A 16,746-nucleotide genomic window follows, 5' to 3' on the forward strand; every position below is an offset into this window, starting at 1 on the left:
ATGATACCTGAACCGGAATCAAACAGAGTTTTTTAATATTCACCATGGATTGAAAAGGAAGGTAGGTCTTTTTTATAATTTTCTGAAAATTAAAACATGTGTGTGCGTGTGTGTTTGTGTTTGTCGGATGCAGTTTTTGCTACCGTCAATCATAACGATTAAGTTCCCTTTTAAAAGCTTTAAAATAATTTTCCATTGAAGAATTAAATTGTTCAATTTACAAACTGATTGATAATGAACATAATGGAGGCGCATGGTTGTTGAAGGAGGCGCCCGGTGGATCATCAAAACAGATTAAATATGTAAAAAAAGCTTTTGATAGTAGTATTGACCATGAAAATGCTTAAATTTTGCACATTAATTAAATTTGAATTTAATGGGGGGAAAGAGTATTGACCGACTCGCAACAGAATCGCGTTTAGAATTGCATTCTAACGAATTTCGAATCATAATTCGTTTAGAATTGCATTCTAACGAATAACTTTCGATATGTTCATCAAACGTATGCTTTTGATGAGATGATGTTCAAACAAGACATAACCAGCATTCCACTAGATCACAAGTTTTCCATCTGCTCGGTGATATTTATGAGTTGGGCTTTACAATTCAAAGCGTATAGACAAAGGAGCAAATCAATTCAAAGAATTTCAAGCATAATGATACACATTCAAAATTGCTACAATATGTCAAAGGCTTACAATTTTGACGAGGATGCATGTGTCGCTCAATGCGATTTGAAGTCAATGGCACCGTTCATGCTGGGAATGTCTCTCCCCGTGTCTCACATCGACCGTTGTCCCATTCGTCCTCGTTTAAACAACTGTTTCATTCCATCACACATTAACGGAGGCGCGGCTGGAAAGTGCAGCATTGGGCTGCACGGGGACAAAATATCGGAATCCATAAAGACATATTTGTATTCCATTGTGTCGCCATTGGTAGCGGTGGAAAACCCCGGTACGAAAACGAAACAGGGCACGGTTGGTAGGTTTGTGTTTGTGTTCCATTTCGGTAGAAACAACATTGCTCGCCCATTCCGTCAGCGCGACATAGTGCTAGTTTGTTTAGAGCAACCCAGCCCGAATTACATAAATCGTACGCACACGAATGTCGTTTCTTTGTTGAACTTCGGAAGAGCGCGATTTATTTTAAGAAGCTTTGCACAAGCGCCACATAACGCATTAACGATCGCTACGGATTGTGAGCGCTTGTCTTTGTTAATCGTTTGGGTAGCCCGAAACTTTAGGACTATTAGCTCAATAAACAACACACACATCGGCTCAACAAACGAAACCACAAGATTTGCTTTGTGTTGCAAAAGAGCTTTTTGTTACTGCTATAATGTTTCTTTTGAAATGGCCTTCTTTTAAGTCCTTTTATAATTACACGGGAATTGAAAATTCCTTTTATTACTTTCCCCGATAAAATTCAGTTTATTTAACGGATCAAAAGCATTTGAAATTCAATAACACAATCAAAATAACGGAAGTACCATGAACCACTTTTGGTCGTTCATGCAACCAACTTGGGTTACGCTTGACGAACATGGATAAAATGGATGGCGCATGTAGAGAAAATAAACCGCGTATCCTGGCCAGTTTTTCCCCTATTACACACCCCACCACCACCATCATATTGTGTTTATACTTCGTTAAAATCCACCCTCCGCCATCATCAATCACCACGCAGCTCGACGCACGCTGCACTGACAATATCGCGTGCCGCCGAATTGAATTATATCTGGGCAAATATTATTTTGTTTGAAATTGATTTCCTGCATTTTCTCACGGGGGTGGGAAAGCTGGTTTCTTGGAGTAGGTATTTTCCCGTGTCCTCCCGCGCTGATTGATGTGGCGTTTCAACCTCAAAAGTGAAGGAATATAAGAGAAACGTTACCAGAGGTAAGTTTGATTTCACCGGTGGTTACTCGTAATTGAATGAATTGTAGATATCATAAATTGAAATGGAAAGGTGTATTTCAATCATCATGTAATCATTTATGTAGCACTACAAAACTATTAAATGATGAAAAATGCAATCACGCTGACAAAAATTGAAATGATGGTTCTTCAAACAATATAATAATTCAATACAGTGGTTTCGAGGCTGAAGATTTGTCAGAAAAAAAGATGTCCGCTTGGGAATAAAAGATTTTTATCTTTGATTGATTAATCGGTTCAGATAAAATATTGCTCTTCTTATTCGAAAACTAGTAAATTAAGTACATATGTCTGTGTTAACGAATAAAGGCTCGTTTTTGCTTAGATGCCGGAATCAATGGAAAGACTAGCTTTTTATCGTTTTGCGGATAATGATTTTAAAAATTTGAATCCTTTTGAGATCGTTAGAAAGCTTAAGCCCTTGAAAGCTATGAAATAGTTTGCAACATTTCCAAACCCGTTTCGACGACCTATGCTCGAACAAAGCGCAATCGGTTCAATGTCAAACTACCGGTTTGAATACCGATTCGTGACCGGTTCGCTTGAAAACAGGGTAACTAGAACAAAGTGTCTTGTGAGGAAGGTGTTTATGATCAAGATGTTTATCTTCACAGTTATTCCGAAAATTTTGAAAGTGCTGTTCGAAACTTAAAATAATATTAGAGATTTTAGGAAGGTATTCATTAAGTCTTGTAGACTTTGACGCAACGACCATTTTCGGTCATGCCTTTCAAGTCATTTTTTTTTTTTTTTTTTTTTTTTATGTGGCACGACATCCCCTAATGGGACAAGGCCTCTCTCCGAAGAGAGTTTGTGTGACCGAAAGACGGTATATTATAGATCGGTGGTCAGCCGTTCGTAATACCGGAGGGTGCCAGACTCGAGATTCGATCCCACACCTGTGGTGTGGTGTTTCCTCGCGCTACCGCTGCGCCATGGGCACCCCCCCTTTCAAGTCATGGCTTACTATAATTGTGGCTGGTCAATCCTCTCGTGAGATTCGGATACACGTCGTCGATTTTCACATCAATTTCCCGCTTGACTAGTAGACATAATTCATTTCATACGTCCCGTACGGCCTGCTACAACGGTCCTATGTTATTTGTATTGCCTAGCATTCCCTACCTTCGGCCCAATCCTGTATAGAATCCGTGTTGGTTTTTAAAGCCTAGTATATCCTTCAAGCAAAGTAAGATACATGTGATTGCGAAATTGTGGATTATACTCATACTCACGTGAAATAAATCGTTCTTACATGTTTTTCAACTTTAATTGATATATTTGACACTAATCAAATCAATTGTACCAAATGTTTGTTCATTATCGTCAAATTATTGCTGATCACAGTTACAAATAACACAAAAGCAAAATGACCATCATTAAATCAATAAAATCCAAATTTTTTTACAAAAATATAATTTTTTCTTAGAATCTAGACCAAAACCTACACAAAAATGTAAATATAACAGTGTGACAATTTGTTAAGCCATTTTCTCAAGTTGGGGTTCATACACTGTTCATTTAAAACTTTTTCCTTGAACAACAGTATAGAAAAATATATTTATAATATAATTTTATAATAATATATAATTTTAACTAGTCAGTTGTAATTATTGTAAGGCAATGAACATTTTGTGAAATAAAGAAAAAATTCAAACGTCTCCCTACTATGAGCCATAACCTAGTTCTAATTTTGTGACAGTTGTTAGTCACGTGTTTTATCTTTGCGCTCAAAAACGGGGCATGTTAAACTATGATCGATCGCAGTTGCACTTAGATAATACATTACAATAATGTTACCTAACCGATCATTGTAAAACCGAATGACGAGCCCAAAAAAAAACTCCCCTAACAAGGGTCACAGTGAAAGCAATCAACCAACCCTGAGTAAAACGATTCTGCTTCGATACAGCGGAGTTTATGTCGTCACACTGACCGGAAGCCATGCGTCTGGACACGGTGGTTTGTTATTGTTCGTCAAGACTTCGTTTTTCTTTTTTATGTTCAATTGGCCAAGTACGTCATACTTTAATTTATGAATGATTTCCTCGGTGGCCCCTTTGGAGGTCTCCAGTACGCGCTGAGATGCATCTCGATCGTGCTCGCGACGGGTCGTCACCGTTTGCTTTCTTATCGCACTGGAACGGAATGGCGATATCGATCATGTCAGCCTCTGTATGCAATGGTCAAATTTACAGATACAGTAAAAAAGACAAATGAATTGGAATTCCTGAATGGGTGAAGAAGTTTTGGGATTTCCCAGCAAGGCCCGGGAAGCGGAAAGGACACTAAATTTATCGACCTGACCTACTCAAAAAAACGTGCTAATTTTTGGGAGAAAGCGTCCTCCGAGGAGAAACGATGGGGATAGTTTCAACATCAAGATGGAAAAATCATGTCTTCTTGCCGTAGGCTGATAACGCACGGGCCTTCGCGTATCATTTCCACGGGTTTCTTCACGCTTTTTGTTCTTGAGCTTTTGGTCGTATCGTAGCCGCGGTTTTCCTTATCACTCGATGATAACGAAACCTAGCAACCGAATTGGTGAATTCGACTGATATATAAAAGGATTCTCCAGCGGGCCAACCGACATCAGTTGAGTTTTCGTCGGGCATTCGTTCGGATTGTACGTCTGAGTCTGTGTGTGTGTGTGTGTTGCTTCCTTCAATTGACGTCCCAGTTTTTCGGTATCGATAAACCAGTGCGTTTGCGTACCGTTGGTTCGATGCACGTGTGTACGATGAACTTCTCGGGGTGCTTCACCCTGCTCGTCCTTGTTCTCTCAGTCGGGCTCCAGCAGACACCTACGATGGCTCAATATACAGGTAAAAGAGCCGTTAAGTGTTACAAAATGCATGTGCCAAGAAGCAGTGGAGTAGTAGTTGCAATTTGTTGCGTCTAACAACGGTGCACATGGTGACTATCTTGCCTAACCTCAACTCAACTCAACTCCCGAGGATCGTTTCACCAATCGGGGGAAGGTTGAAATTTCAAGGTGCCGCGTCGCTGGCGCTGTCTCCGGCCAGACCAGATACGCATCGTCTCGAGTGGCACCGATGCAAGGTGTAGATATGATCCTCGGGATCGATAAACGCGTCGTGTTGAAGCACGGAAAAGGCTACCGCCAGCTGCCCAACCTAAGGGGGGCTGGTCAGTGGCCTACGCTATCGTGTATCATTTTGTGGTGGACATTTCGATGCAGCGTTTTTTGGTGGAAAATTGTTCACAGGTGCCGTGCGAGTATAGTATTGGTCTAAAAATAAACACATTAAACTGGGGTTTTCCGGTTTTGTGTATCAAATAAGGCATGCCGATGGCCGCGGCAAAGATGTGAGGCATGTGATAATTAACATCTTTACATACAAGAGCAATGATGTTGAATTATCTAGGAATGTCGAACGGGTGGAGCACTAAAAATAAACTGTTGGTCCGTCTGTGGAAATGCGGACATGTCTTGGATCTGACACTTTAAGTGCGTTGAAGAGAAAGCTGAGAAAAAGAAACAATTCGTATACTGAAAGGATTTAGGTTAGCCGTTTTAAGAACCGTTTAAAAATTGCAAATACTTCACCAGGAAAAATAAGTAAAAGTTAATAAGTAAATCCATATGAGGGTGACGAGGTCGAAATTTGATAAGAATTGAATATTTGCTTGAGAAAAAGTACATCCCGTTTTTGGAAACATGGTTACTACACGTTTGAAACTGGTCTGGCCACGCACCCCCCGAGGGGCTTTTGGGGAAAGAGAATTAAAACGTAGTTACTTAACTTCCGAGAAAGCTAGACCATCGGCGTGCCTTAGGCAGCGGGCGAGATTACAGTGATAGTGATTGAAAATGCACCTGTTGAAACTGTGGTCATGTAATGTACCACCTTCCCTCGACTGAATTGCTCGAGTCGGTAATCCCCAAAACGGAAATTAACACATCGGTTGGGACGGGGCGGGACATTCTCAACCCTGTCCGAAGGGAATCTAACCACGTCCGACGTACGATCGACGAGAAATTGTACATCATCGAAACATGACGGCAGGATTACTTTCGTCCCAAAACAGAGGCGTTCATCGGAAACGATGAAAGAAGTGCTGGCACAATTTCACTGACTAACTCCACAACGACGGCTTGTTTTTTTCCCCACACAGGACCAACGTTGGCTTGCGGTGGGACATCGCTGGTGAAGTCAACCAACCTGGTCGCCCCACAGAACGTGGCGGCGAACGGCATCAACTGCGTCTACACTATTCGCGCGCTCAACCTACGCATCTGCCAGGTAAATGGGAACTAGTGTGTGTATGTGTGCAAGTTTGGGCACCGTCTAACTATCTCCTCTCCCCAACCCCTCCCGCCTGTTTCCAGCTACGACTGGACTTCAACTCGTTCAGCCTTGCCCAGCCGACGCTCGACCCGTACCCGAGATGCATCAACGATGTCCTGTCGATCGAGAACCTGGATTTCGATTTATGCGGCGAAAACACCAACCAGCACGGTAAGCACCCGTCCCTCCCTTCCCTGTTCCCGGGAAGCGATAGGTAGATTGATGTTTGAAAATTGATTTTCACACCCCGCGGCATGCGTTCGGCCATCTTGGGACCGATGCTCACCGAACAGGTGACCGGATTTTTCTTGTCTACGGTGGAACTGTTGAATCAGTAACCACTTATGTAATCGAATTGTTTGAGAACTCTGAGGTTTGCTTACTAAAAATGAGTTTGAATACGGTAATGTAGATATCAGACGAAACAAAAAACTGATTTTCGGTTTTGGTTAAACTTGTTCAAAAGCAAACCATGCATTGGAAAGATCTGTTTAAAACAGTTCCATAATCAATATTTAATCGATCCATACTTGTTCTTGCTGGTTTGAATATTGGTATTATGAAAGATCAGAAAATACAACCACAACAAAGAAATGAACATTTGCTAGAGTCTCAAACTCGCAAAGATTGACTTGTTTACTAACCTTTATACCACGCAAACACACCATAACGATATTGAGTGTGCCAGCTTATACAAAACAAACATTTCCAAGAACAGTTGTTTGTACATGTATCGGAAGATAGTGGAGAAAAACAGATCGAAATACCACCAAGCGTTATCAATTTTTGAAGTTCTGTGATTCTAGATTAGAAGTGAACTAAAAATTTGTTTTAGTAGGTGCCACATAATTTCTACTCAAATATCTCATTAAAATACGTGTGAGGACTTGAAGGACGGCTTTCATCTTTCAATTTGGATAACATTTTATGATTCCAAACATATTATTATTAAACAACACTTTTAATTTCTAATCTTCAAGAATTTTTGACACGATTGAAAACAGTCGTACTAGTAAACTATTTATAGCTTGTCTTTGATATTCATGTTTTTTTCTCGTTTGTTTTCCCTCCCCCAGTGTATGTACCGTTCAATCCTACCACCGCCGATCGCACCCTATCGATCACGTTCCGCATCGCAAGCCGCAACCAAATCCCAACTCTGAGCAATCCGCACTGGAGCGTCCGTGTGCAGCAGCTCGAATGTCCGAACGGCATGGCCCCAGCTTCTGGAGCTTCGCTACGGAACGCCGCGCCCGAATTGGCACCGTTACCCGTGGCCCGTACCCTTCATGACGTTGGGCTTCTCGCCCCGACTGGCTGCCTGCAGTACCACACCGAGTCGAGCGGGACGATCGAGTCGTTCAATTTCGGCACCGGAACTGGTCCTTACCTGGGAGGCCTCAGCTACGCCATCTGCTTCCAGCGCAAGAACAACCCATTGCGGCTGCAGGCGACCCAGTTCGAGATGGCAGCCAGTGCCGATCCGACCGTCGGGAATCCGGGCTTCGACGAGCTGTGCTACTCCAGTGTCCAAGTGGCGGCTCGGTCCGAGGACCATCTGCACATCCCGAACGCGGTCGTGCAGCGCCCGGGAGCTCCGACAATGCGCGCCAGTCGTTTCTGCCATCACAGTTTAGCGGACGGCAGTGTCGAAGGTAGGTCATTCCATGCAGAACTCGTTACCAAGGAACCACCCAGTTACTTAACACCCGAACATTGGTATCATTTGCAGTTTCCTTTCCGGGGCCCTTCATGCTGTTCTTCAACAGTGACCGGCTGTACGATCCTTACCGGCGGGAGCTGGGCTTCCGGATGACCTACCAGCTCTAAGTATCCTGGCGCGATCGAGCTACTATTTTCTACTGACCGTTATTGACCTGACTACTTCCAATAATAACTTAACATGATGAGCAAACAAATGGTTTACTAGACGAATAAATGAAATTGCTCCAACTCTTGCCATGACAACAATCGGTTTTCGCCTGTAAGTGTGGTTACTGTGTGATCTTCTTTTAGGTAATGGTTGGCTTTAGTGGGGTAACTCTTGCTTCTACAACCCCAACATTTTACATAGACAAAAAACTCGGGAATTGCATACATTTTGTTGAGATATACTTTTATGTTCAACATTCTGTAAGAATAGATTTGTTAGCCCTTATAGAGTGCTTGAAGCTGAAAATAGGATACATTATCATATTTAACACAAACACTTTAAAGCAAATATAATTTTTAAAAATGAATATGTTAATAGCAACCTGCAATCATAGGGAAGTTTATTGATTTTTATATTATAATTTTACACTCTTATCTTTTGTCATGGAATTTAAAAAATTGAAGCTTAATGAAATATAGCAGTATTTAAAATAGAAGTAAAAACAGTTTTAAACAGAAGAAGTTTATTTTCGATAAAACGTAAGACAATTAGAATTTTTTCATTCAATATATGAAGTAAGGAGTGGGTTTTGTAGGTTTTTCTTCTCCGAATGTTATTTTAACTGCTCTGGAAAAACATACTAGGAATTGTTTCATAAGTTTTTTTCTTAACTTTAAAATACAAGGTCAATATAATTCCACGCGATTTGTCCCGGAGTGGAAACGAAACACTGGGCGAAAGAAGAAATTTGAAATAAAAATCAAAATTAAATCACTCCAAGCTTTTACGAATGAATTTCCAATCCCATTAAAAATGGAAACAATAAGTAATCAGTATCATTCAAATATTTGTGTGCTAGTACGAATCGTTAACGTTGCTATAGATCATTTCAACATTCTTCAGCGTTCGCCGTTTATTTTTTGTAACTTCTTCCTCAACTCCACATTTTTCATTGACGTTACATTGCTGCGTTGAAACTTTTGGATGCCTCAACGCTATTGCACGTCATTCCGCCAACGTCTGTTAAACAACAGAATCTTGTGGCTTGTGTGTACATATGAGGCTTGAACGTGAGAAAAACGGCCTGTCCTTCATCGTGACGCGAAGTGTACCCATGTTTTCTACCTTCTCGCAAGAAATTTCAGCAAAAGAAGCCAATGTTTTTGCTCTTTTCACATCCACTCCCACCCCCTCGTTGGAAGCTGCGGCAAAGGGCAGAAATCTTTGAAGTGAAGAACTAGAGTCTTACCCAGGCTTAGAGGCGTGAGCTGCTTTGCCAAGGACATCCTTTCGCAAGCAAGCTTTACGAACCCCAAATTTGCACCCAGATTAACTCCCCCAGAAAAAGGCCTTTCGTTGGGCCACGGTGCAGCATTTTCTCAACTCACTCCTTCTCGGTACATTTATTCTCTCCTCGTCAGGGGGGACGTCAATGACCTCAAAACATTAGCATTCCGAACCGGTAAGTCCTGCTGTTTGTGTGTGGGTGTGTGTGTTTTTGGTTTTTTTTTCAGCAGCTAGTCCCGGTTAGTTCAAGTGTGCTCCTCGAGACCACTGTGGCACGTTTCATGGTCGTAACGGAGCACTCAAGTGTTCGACACGTTAAAGTGAAGCCGTTTGCTTGCCAAAAAACCAACTCGGTCGTACTCGGTTTCTTGAAGTCAAAAGCTCTTTGCTGGTACGGACGTTAAAGCAAACTGTAACCGTGCGAAAACGAGTCCTTCCCTCGAGGAGCGACAGGTGAGCGGGCAGGGTGGAAGGACACCGGAGCGAAGCAGCCATGTTACGAGGAGAGGGAACCTTTGAAGGGAAGAAAATTCACCGGAAATCAACCACCTAGAAGCGGTGGGGCCGAACCGAAAGTGGGATCGTTCCGAGCCGGATGAAGCGCAATGGGCCAGCAATTTCCATTGATATTAATAATTAAATTCAATAAAACTCCATAATAATAAAATAATCTATACCCGGGAAGCGCTCGGGAACCCTCGGGGACGGAACGGTTGGCCAAGGGTGGCCGGTGCTCGGAAGTGTTGTAATAAACTTGGGGCCGGCCGTGCCCGGGACAGGGCAACCCTCTCCGTGTGGACATGTGGGCGTAATGGCCGGTGTTGCTGTGTGGGTGAAAGGGTTCTGCGGCAGCAAAGCAGCAGATGGATCATGATGTTTCGTGCGATGATTTTGAGTCTTTTTCCGCCCCGTTGGTGCTCGGGTTCGGGGTTTCCACCGCGCTCGGGCTGACGTTTGGCCGAGCGGCCTTTTCTGGGTGGGGTGGTTCGTTGACAAGAGTTATGATTATGGAGCACGAGCCAATGTGCACGAGATGAGCCGCTTTTAGTGTCTTATCTTGTAATCTTTGTTCGCCTTAAGACCAAACGCGTCATGTCATTGAAATCAGGTTGCTAAGGCAAATTGTATATTTTGGTAGGAATTAAAGCGATAGGAACTGACTAATGATAAATTAGAAGATGTCAAATACCGATAGGTAAATATTTTATAGGAATGCAATTCTAAAAACATCTTGGTTAAAATATCGATTTCTACAACTCATTCGCAAAGTAAAACATACATCCTAAATTTCTTACAATTTTCCTTCTGTTACTGTACTGTAAAACGGTTCTTACAATTTTCCTTAAAAACCAGCACATCAGAAAACATAAGGTAAGAAAACATTTTTCGAATTAGTTAGACAACCAGTTCCAGAAACACCGCGGTCCCTTTGATGGCCCTTTATCTGCTGTTCCGCATCATTTCTAGCTACACGTGTGGTTTTTCCGCTTTTCCTCCAGGGAATGGATCCTCGTTGCTTCCGTCCCATTCACATTCGTTCCGTTGGCCTATCATCACAACCCTAGCCCTGTGTCAATAGTGTCAAAATCAACATCCTGATGCTCCCGTATGATCTTCCGCTTTCGTCCGGAAGTGGGATTTTGGTTTGTTCCGATACGTGTGTGTGTGTGTGTTTTCTCCGGCGTGAAACATATCAAAGTAAAATATGTACGGAAAAGGGTTGTGGGGAAATGGGATTTTGATAAGCGGTTTTCCCGGAACACATTACGCATTGAAACAACGGCTTGTATTATTTTGTTTTTCTGTTGAATAGAGAGGATGGTTTGCGTTTGGGGAAAAGCATTTTATTTTCCCAGTTTTTCTTGTAAAACAGATTTACTTCATGGACCTAAAGCTGGAGATGGTTGATTTCACAGTAATAATTTCATTGTGCGTACCGTGAAGTCCTCTAGATCGTGTTAATCGTGCTGGAAAAACTTTCCTTCCTCTTAAAGTATGAGGCTTTGGAATGATTGGGAGAGGTAAAAACTAGCCCATGGGGAGTGGAAAGGAAGCGAAAACATCTCTCCAAACAAACAAACCCACAAAAAGTGAACCCTGTTGTTTTGAAGTGCTCTAGTGTTGGGTAATCTGTGGAAACAAAGAAGTTGTATGTCGCCTTAAAAGAGTAAACAAAATAGGGGTCATAAGCTACAATGAGAAAATTTTGTGTGAGAAGGAACTACGAGATTGAATTAAACCTTAAATGTACGACGGTGTAACACAGCATTTTCGCAGCATTTTCGAGGAAGTCCGTTTGCAAATAAAATGTCATACTTAGGAATAAAAAACCACCCCGGTTTTCCTTCGCCAATTTTATTTATTATGAAACAGAAAGGCCACACTATTTTCGAATAATAAAAATGACGAAGTCCTTAAGAAGAAAGTTCAGTTTAATTCTTCTTTTTATCCAATTAACAATGAAGGAACAGAAAGTAGAATTTCAATAATGGAATTTGCCACCTTTTCCAAAATGTGATCAACCGTCGATTTTGGTACAACAAAATCACAATACGGAGGTCCATGATTTTAAATCTACCGTATCCATCAGTTTGTTTTGTTCTGAAGAAGTCATGTTTTAAGTTTAAGTTAATTTAGTTCAAGACATAGAAACTTTCTTTTGATAAGGATATCTAAAAGTTTTTTTATTAAATTATGTTATTGATATTAAACACTGATTCCTTTTGTTAACCATCCTTAAATCATTTAAGCAACGATAAGTTCATTCTCCGAGGTAACAATACACCTGTAATCCGAATCAATAAACCAGTCCGTCGTCAGTAACCCGCCCCGACCATGCACTCCAGCAGCCGTCCGTTGTCCTCCCTTTCGGTGGAATTTGATGCTTCGATTTTAGCTCCATCAAATTCCCATCGATTCGGAACCACCACGCACAATCGAGTACTGCCTTGTGGCAAAAAGGACCATCCTGGGTTCCTAACGAGGTTTTAAGGGCAGCCAAACCGATTCGTACACATCGATCGTGCGAAGCGCAAGTGGTTACAACGAACGAACCGTTGCCATCCCCAACGGAAAACACGATAGATACAATGTTTGGTACTTGGAAGAAAGGAAGAGAGAGAGAGAGAGAGAGAGAGAGCGAGAGAGAGAGAGAGAGAGAGAGAGAGAGAGAGAAAATTGGGAGAAGAAAATTCGCCCCCAAAAAAGGTGTAAAACTCGTTGAAGGTGTGTCGGGCCTTATCATCTGGCGGATGCTGTACAACTTTAGCCGATCCGAAACATTTTCCTTCCTCTTCATGCTCAAGTTTTTCTTTTTACCGTCTTCCACGCAACCCCCCCGCTGTTTCGTGGAAATTGATTGATGATGTAAAAGCCTCCCCAGTCTTCGCGGGAGTATCGTTCAATGGTGGTTTTTTTTTTATTTTTTGAGTTGGCCATTGTCGCGAACTGTGAGCGCGGATTGGGGATGATGATAAACATCCCATTTTCCGATTGAGTCCCTCCAACCCCAATGGTTTCTCCCCCCCCTTTACACTGGTCTGCTCTATCCATCATGGGGTTTCTACGCGAAAGGAGCACCACTTTGTCGGATGACCAAGCAAACCTCCCAGTCCCGGTTTTCGGGGGTTTCCTTCGGGCGCCCAAATACCCACGAGTGGTCGTTTAAGCGGGGAAAAATGGATGCGTTTTCGATGGGCTTAAACTGCCCACGAAAAGAGCGATCGATGTCAATTGTTCTTCCGTGTTGTTTTCCCAACTTTTTTTTATCACTTCACCCGGTGGAAAAACTCCTGAAAGGAACATGATTGACTTGTTTTGGGGGACAAAAATGGATGGGTGGTAAAGTTCGGCGTGAGTTTATTCGACGTTTTGGTGGTGAGACAACGGTGGAAAGCATTTAAAGCGTCAACCATTTATTTAAAACTCGCCCCCCCTACCCCGTCAGCTTTCCCTCCCGTCACATGTTTTGGCCACGAAATTGAATGTAGCTCCGGCCGTCAATGTTTCGTGTCATTCATAACAAATCATTTCCGCCCAGAAAAACCGACCGACCGACAAAATGCAATTACCAAAAATTAGTTTCGCTCGTTACCGGGTGGAAAAACCTCTCCCTCTCTCCCGGAAACGGAGTTAAATCGGAACGGCTAGGCTCGGTTGCGTTACGGCCAGTGGTACCACGCCCGGTGGCATGGAATGGAATGCAAAGGAGAGCAGCGCGCGTGAGGTGAGGCAAAATATTATTAACATTCCAGACTGTTGGAGAGCAAAATTGTTTCCGAAGGCCCACATTCCGGTCGGGTGTATCGATTTTCGTACGCCCGCGTACGGCGTTTAAAATTATTTGCGCGAAGATCTCTTGCTTCGCGCTCCGGTTTACAATTTACCCCCATCAACCCCACCGAGTGGCCCTCGGTGCGTCCTCGGTGCGTCGCTTCATCGATGGGAAGTTATTTTGCGCTCGAATTTCAAAAGCAAATGGGCACGCGTTTGAAGTAACCAAACTTTGAACGACGAGGTGAGGAAAACAAATGTCAAGCCGGGTTTTAAAGACAAGTCTTTTATTTCAAAATTTCTTTGTAACGCCAAAAGAAAAACCATGCAACGAACAAGATACTTCTTTCATTCTTTTCCAACCATCGACTTACTCCTGATCCAGCTTTGGTACAATGAAGTCGATTTAAAATCGAGCTTCAGTTTGAGACGCACCCTCAAATCCGGAGTAATCATGATTTATGAGGGTATTTCCCCACACGCCTTCAAATTCCACACGCCACGCAGCCGGTGAAAGTCAAACTTTCGTGGCTTGAGTAAGTCAAACGAAAAGAAAAGGTGTTCGTAAAGGAGCATCCTACTAAGAGGAGCTGGGGAAATCCCGGAAAGACCGTGTGGAAAATAGGAAGATCTTTAATTTCACGACATTTTCCCCGAGTGCTCCATTTGTGTTTTTTAGAAATAAAGAAAGAAAACCAGGAGCCACATGCCATCGACAGCGGGGATAAATTTTAATAAAACCGAACTGTAGCTTCTTCGGCAAAAAAAAAGTGTACACGGTGAACTGAAAAAGGTGATCCTGATGCCGTGGAGCCTTTTCTTTCACCTACAAGGCGTGACACTTGATCCACCCTTTTTTCCCTCAATTCGCCTCTTTTCCGATGAAAGTTTTTTCTCGTTCTACTCATTTTTACTTTTCCGTGCGTTTTTTTGTGACTTTTTCTCAGCTTCTGTTTTTTTTTTCTTTTTTCGCCAGGGACTACCGAGAAAATCGCGCTCTGTGACAAAAGGCTAACATTGCTTCGATTGTGAGTCGAGAAAGTGGAAACCCCGAAAGAGGTCGGAAAAGATTCTTCTCTCCCACCGGGAGACTCCCGCTGGGGTCCTGTTTTCCTTCCTCCGTGCAGCAACATACACGGCTAACCACACCACGCTTCTTCCGGTTCGCTTAAAATGACGTTTCTTCGGTGTGAGTGGAGACGAGCATTTCCGGTGCTCGAAATCGGAAAGAAAAACGAAGAGTGAAATTAAGATTTGTCAAGAAAAAGCGAAACTGGAATTTTGCTGAACTGTGCAATCGTTTGCAAAGCGCAACTTAAAGCTCCGGTAAAAAACGGAGCACGAGCAGTTTCCACGTGAAGGGATTAGCAAGCGTGTGTGTTAACATAACCCCAATTATTGTCTCTCTGTGGTGGAAAGGGGAAAAGAAGTGTTTGAGCGAGCCAGCGCCAAGCGACGAGCTGGTGCTGAGCCTTTTTTGATATCCACATTACCACATTAATACCCGCATCATCATGTTACGATTTTCCACCAACTCTTCTTTCGTTCAGTTATCAATTAAAAAAATGCCCCAACGCCGTACGACGAACTGAGAGGCGGCATGAAAGTGGTAGGGAAGTCATGAAACTGAAACAAACATTAAAACAAGTCCACAGAGAGTGGCAAAAACAGCAAACCATCGTTGCGTGTTCGAGTTCGAACTCGATCCGATGTCCTGACCAGCCTTAACCACGGCGGCACAGCTATCCGTGTTCCGGAAGATTAGTCTCGAAAGGATTGCAAGCAAAAGAACTGCTCGCAAGCTGCAGCTCGAGAGAGATCGTAGATAAGAAAGGGAAGTTCTTTTTTGACCCTCCATGATGGAAAATATATATGTTTGTATTCCTTTGGCTAGACAACGCCGGAGGATATGTCCCCGGGAGGCAAACTCCACCAGTTCAAACGGAAGGAAGTTCAATGCAAACATTCACGTTTCAGCAAAGTCAGGGTTGGGGAAACAACTAGACTTGAGCGAGTGCACAAAAAGAAAAAAAAACCCGGAAAGGCAACAAGACGAGACACGTACTTGAAAACTTAAATACGATGACTCTCTTTTGCTTAAAATTTCGACTTGTCGAAAGCTTTCGATGTTCCGAATCATATTAGCATACTTTAGAACTATTTTTCAGCGGCACATACGTCCGCTCGGCACTCGATGTCTCCGATGTATGGCGGGCTTTAATTCGAGTGAGGAAAAAGTTCGGGCAAAAAATATGTTCAAGTGAAGCGACCATAAATTGAACCGAGACGAGATGTAGAAGCGATGTTTTTCTGTCGAGAAAGACATAAATTTTGGCAATGTGCTATTCTGATTGAAATTCCTCCGTACATTGATAAATAATGTTTTCAATTAGAGAGTGTGCACTTTTTTCGTAAATTTCATTTTAAAGCTTTTTTAAAGTCCCATGAAAAACAATGAAAATTATCATTTTGTATTATTCAACAAACAACTTTTGAAATAAATGAAACAGTTAAGGATAAAATGTGGAAGCTTGGACGATAAATTATTCATCGAAAGTAGCCACGATCTAGCCTCCGGGTTGCTTCCGTTGATTCGGTACCAACACCATTTCCGTTGCGGTGACGTGGAACCGGGTTTAAATCCGTCGGCATGTCCTTCATACCCGGGACTCAAATCAAAATTCAATCACCGCTCGATGGTATCTCAATTTAGTTTTGGGCTTATTGTTTCCAAACATGGCATCCCCCGGTATAGACGACGTAGAGCTACCTGACGTTGCACTGTACAGTCGTCCTGCACCGTACTTCTAACTCGCGTGGAAAATGCATCCCGGATCGAGTTCGTCCACACCGTTTTGGAGGCTATTCCTCGCCGCGAATTGGAGCATAGCTTCCGCTCCAATAGTTCACGTGAGTATTTGACGGTACAACGAGCACCACAAGGACACACTCACACACACACACAGATACAGATGGCTGAAGTGGTCTTCGATCGACGTCCTCGGGCGAGTCAATATCGGTGAGGTATTTAAACTTTTATTCCGAACCATTTCAGCGGTTG

General features: G+C 42.7%; 1 protein-coding gene across 1 annotated transcript; it reads left to right on the forward strand.

Annotated features, from left to right (window-relative positions):
- The first annotated feature begins 4,680 nt into the window (after positions 1-4,680).
- Positions 4,681-8,083, forward strand: LOC131265775 (uncharacterized). Its single transcript, XM_058268087.1, has 5 exons — positions 4,681-4,765; positions 6,081-6,208; positions 6,295-6,424; positions 7,330-7,908; positions 7,986-8,083. The coding sequence occupies exons 1-5, from the start codon at positions 4,681-4,683 to the stop codon at positions 8,081-8,083; spliced, it is 1,020 nt and encodes a 339-aa protein (XP_058124070.1).
- The last annotated feature ends 8,663 nt before the right edge of the window (positions 8,084-16,746 follow it).

Source organism: Anopheles coustani, chromosome 2 (assembly GCF_943734705.1).
Source record: "Anopheles coustani chromosome 2, idAnoCousDA_361_x.2, whole genome shotgun sequence".
Classification (NCBI taxonomy): domain Eukaryota; kingdom Metazoa; phylum Arthropoda; class Insecta; order Diptera; family Culicidae; genus Anopheles; species Anopheles coustani.

Bases quoted from the DNA above. Each gene is read 5' to 3' on its own strand.
- LOC131265775 (XM_058268087.1), top strand. From the start codon at position 4,681: ATGAACTTCTCGGGGTGCTTCACCCTGCTCGTCCTTGTTCTCTCAGTC. The intron at 4,766-6,080 runs GTAAAAGAGCCG...TTCCCCACACAG, and splicing joins TACGATGGCTCAATATACAG to GACCAACGTTGGCTTGCGGT. The intron at 6,425-7,329 runs GTAAGCACCCGT...TCCCTCCCCCAG, and splicing joins CGAAAACACCAACCAGCACG to TGTATGTACCGTTCAATCCT.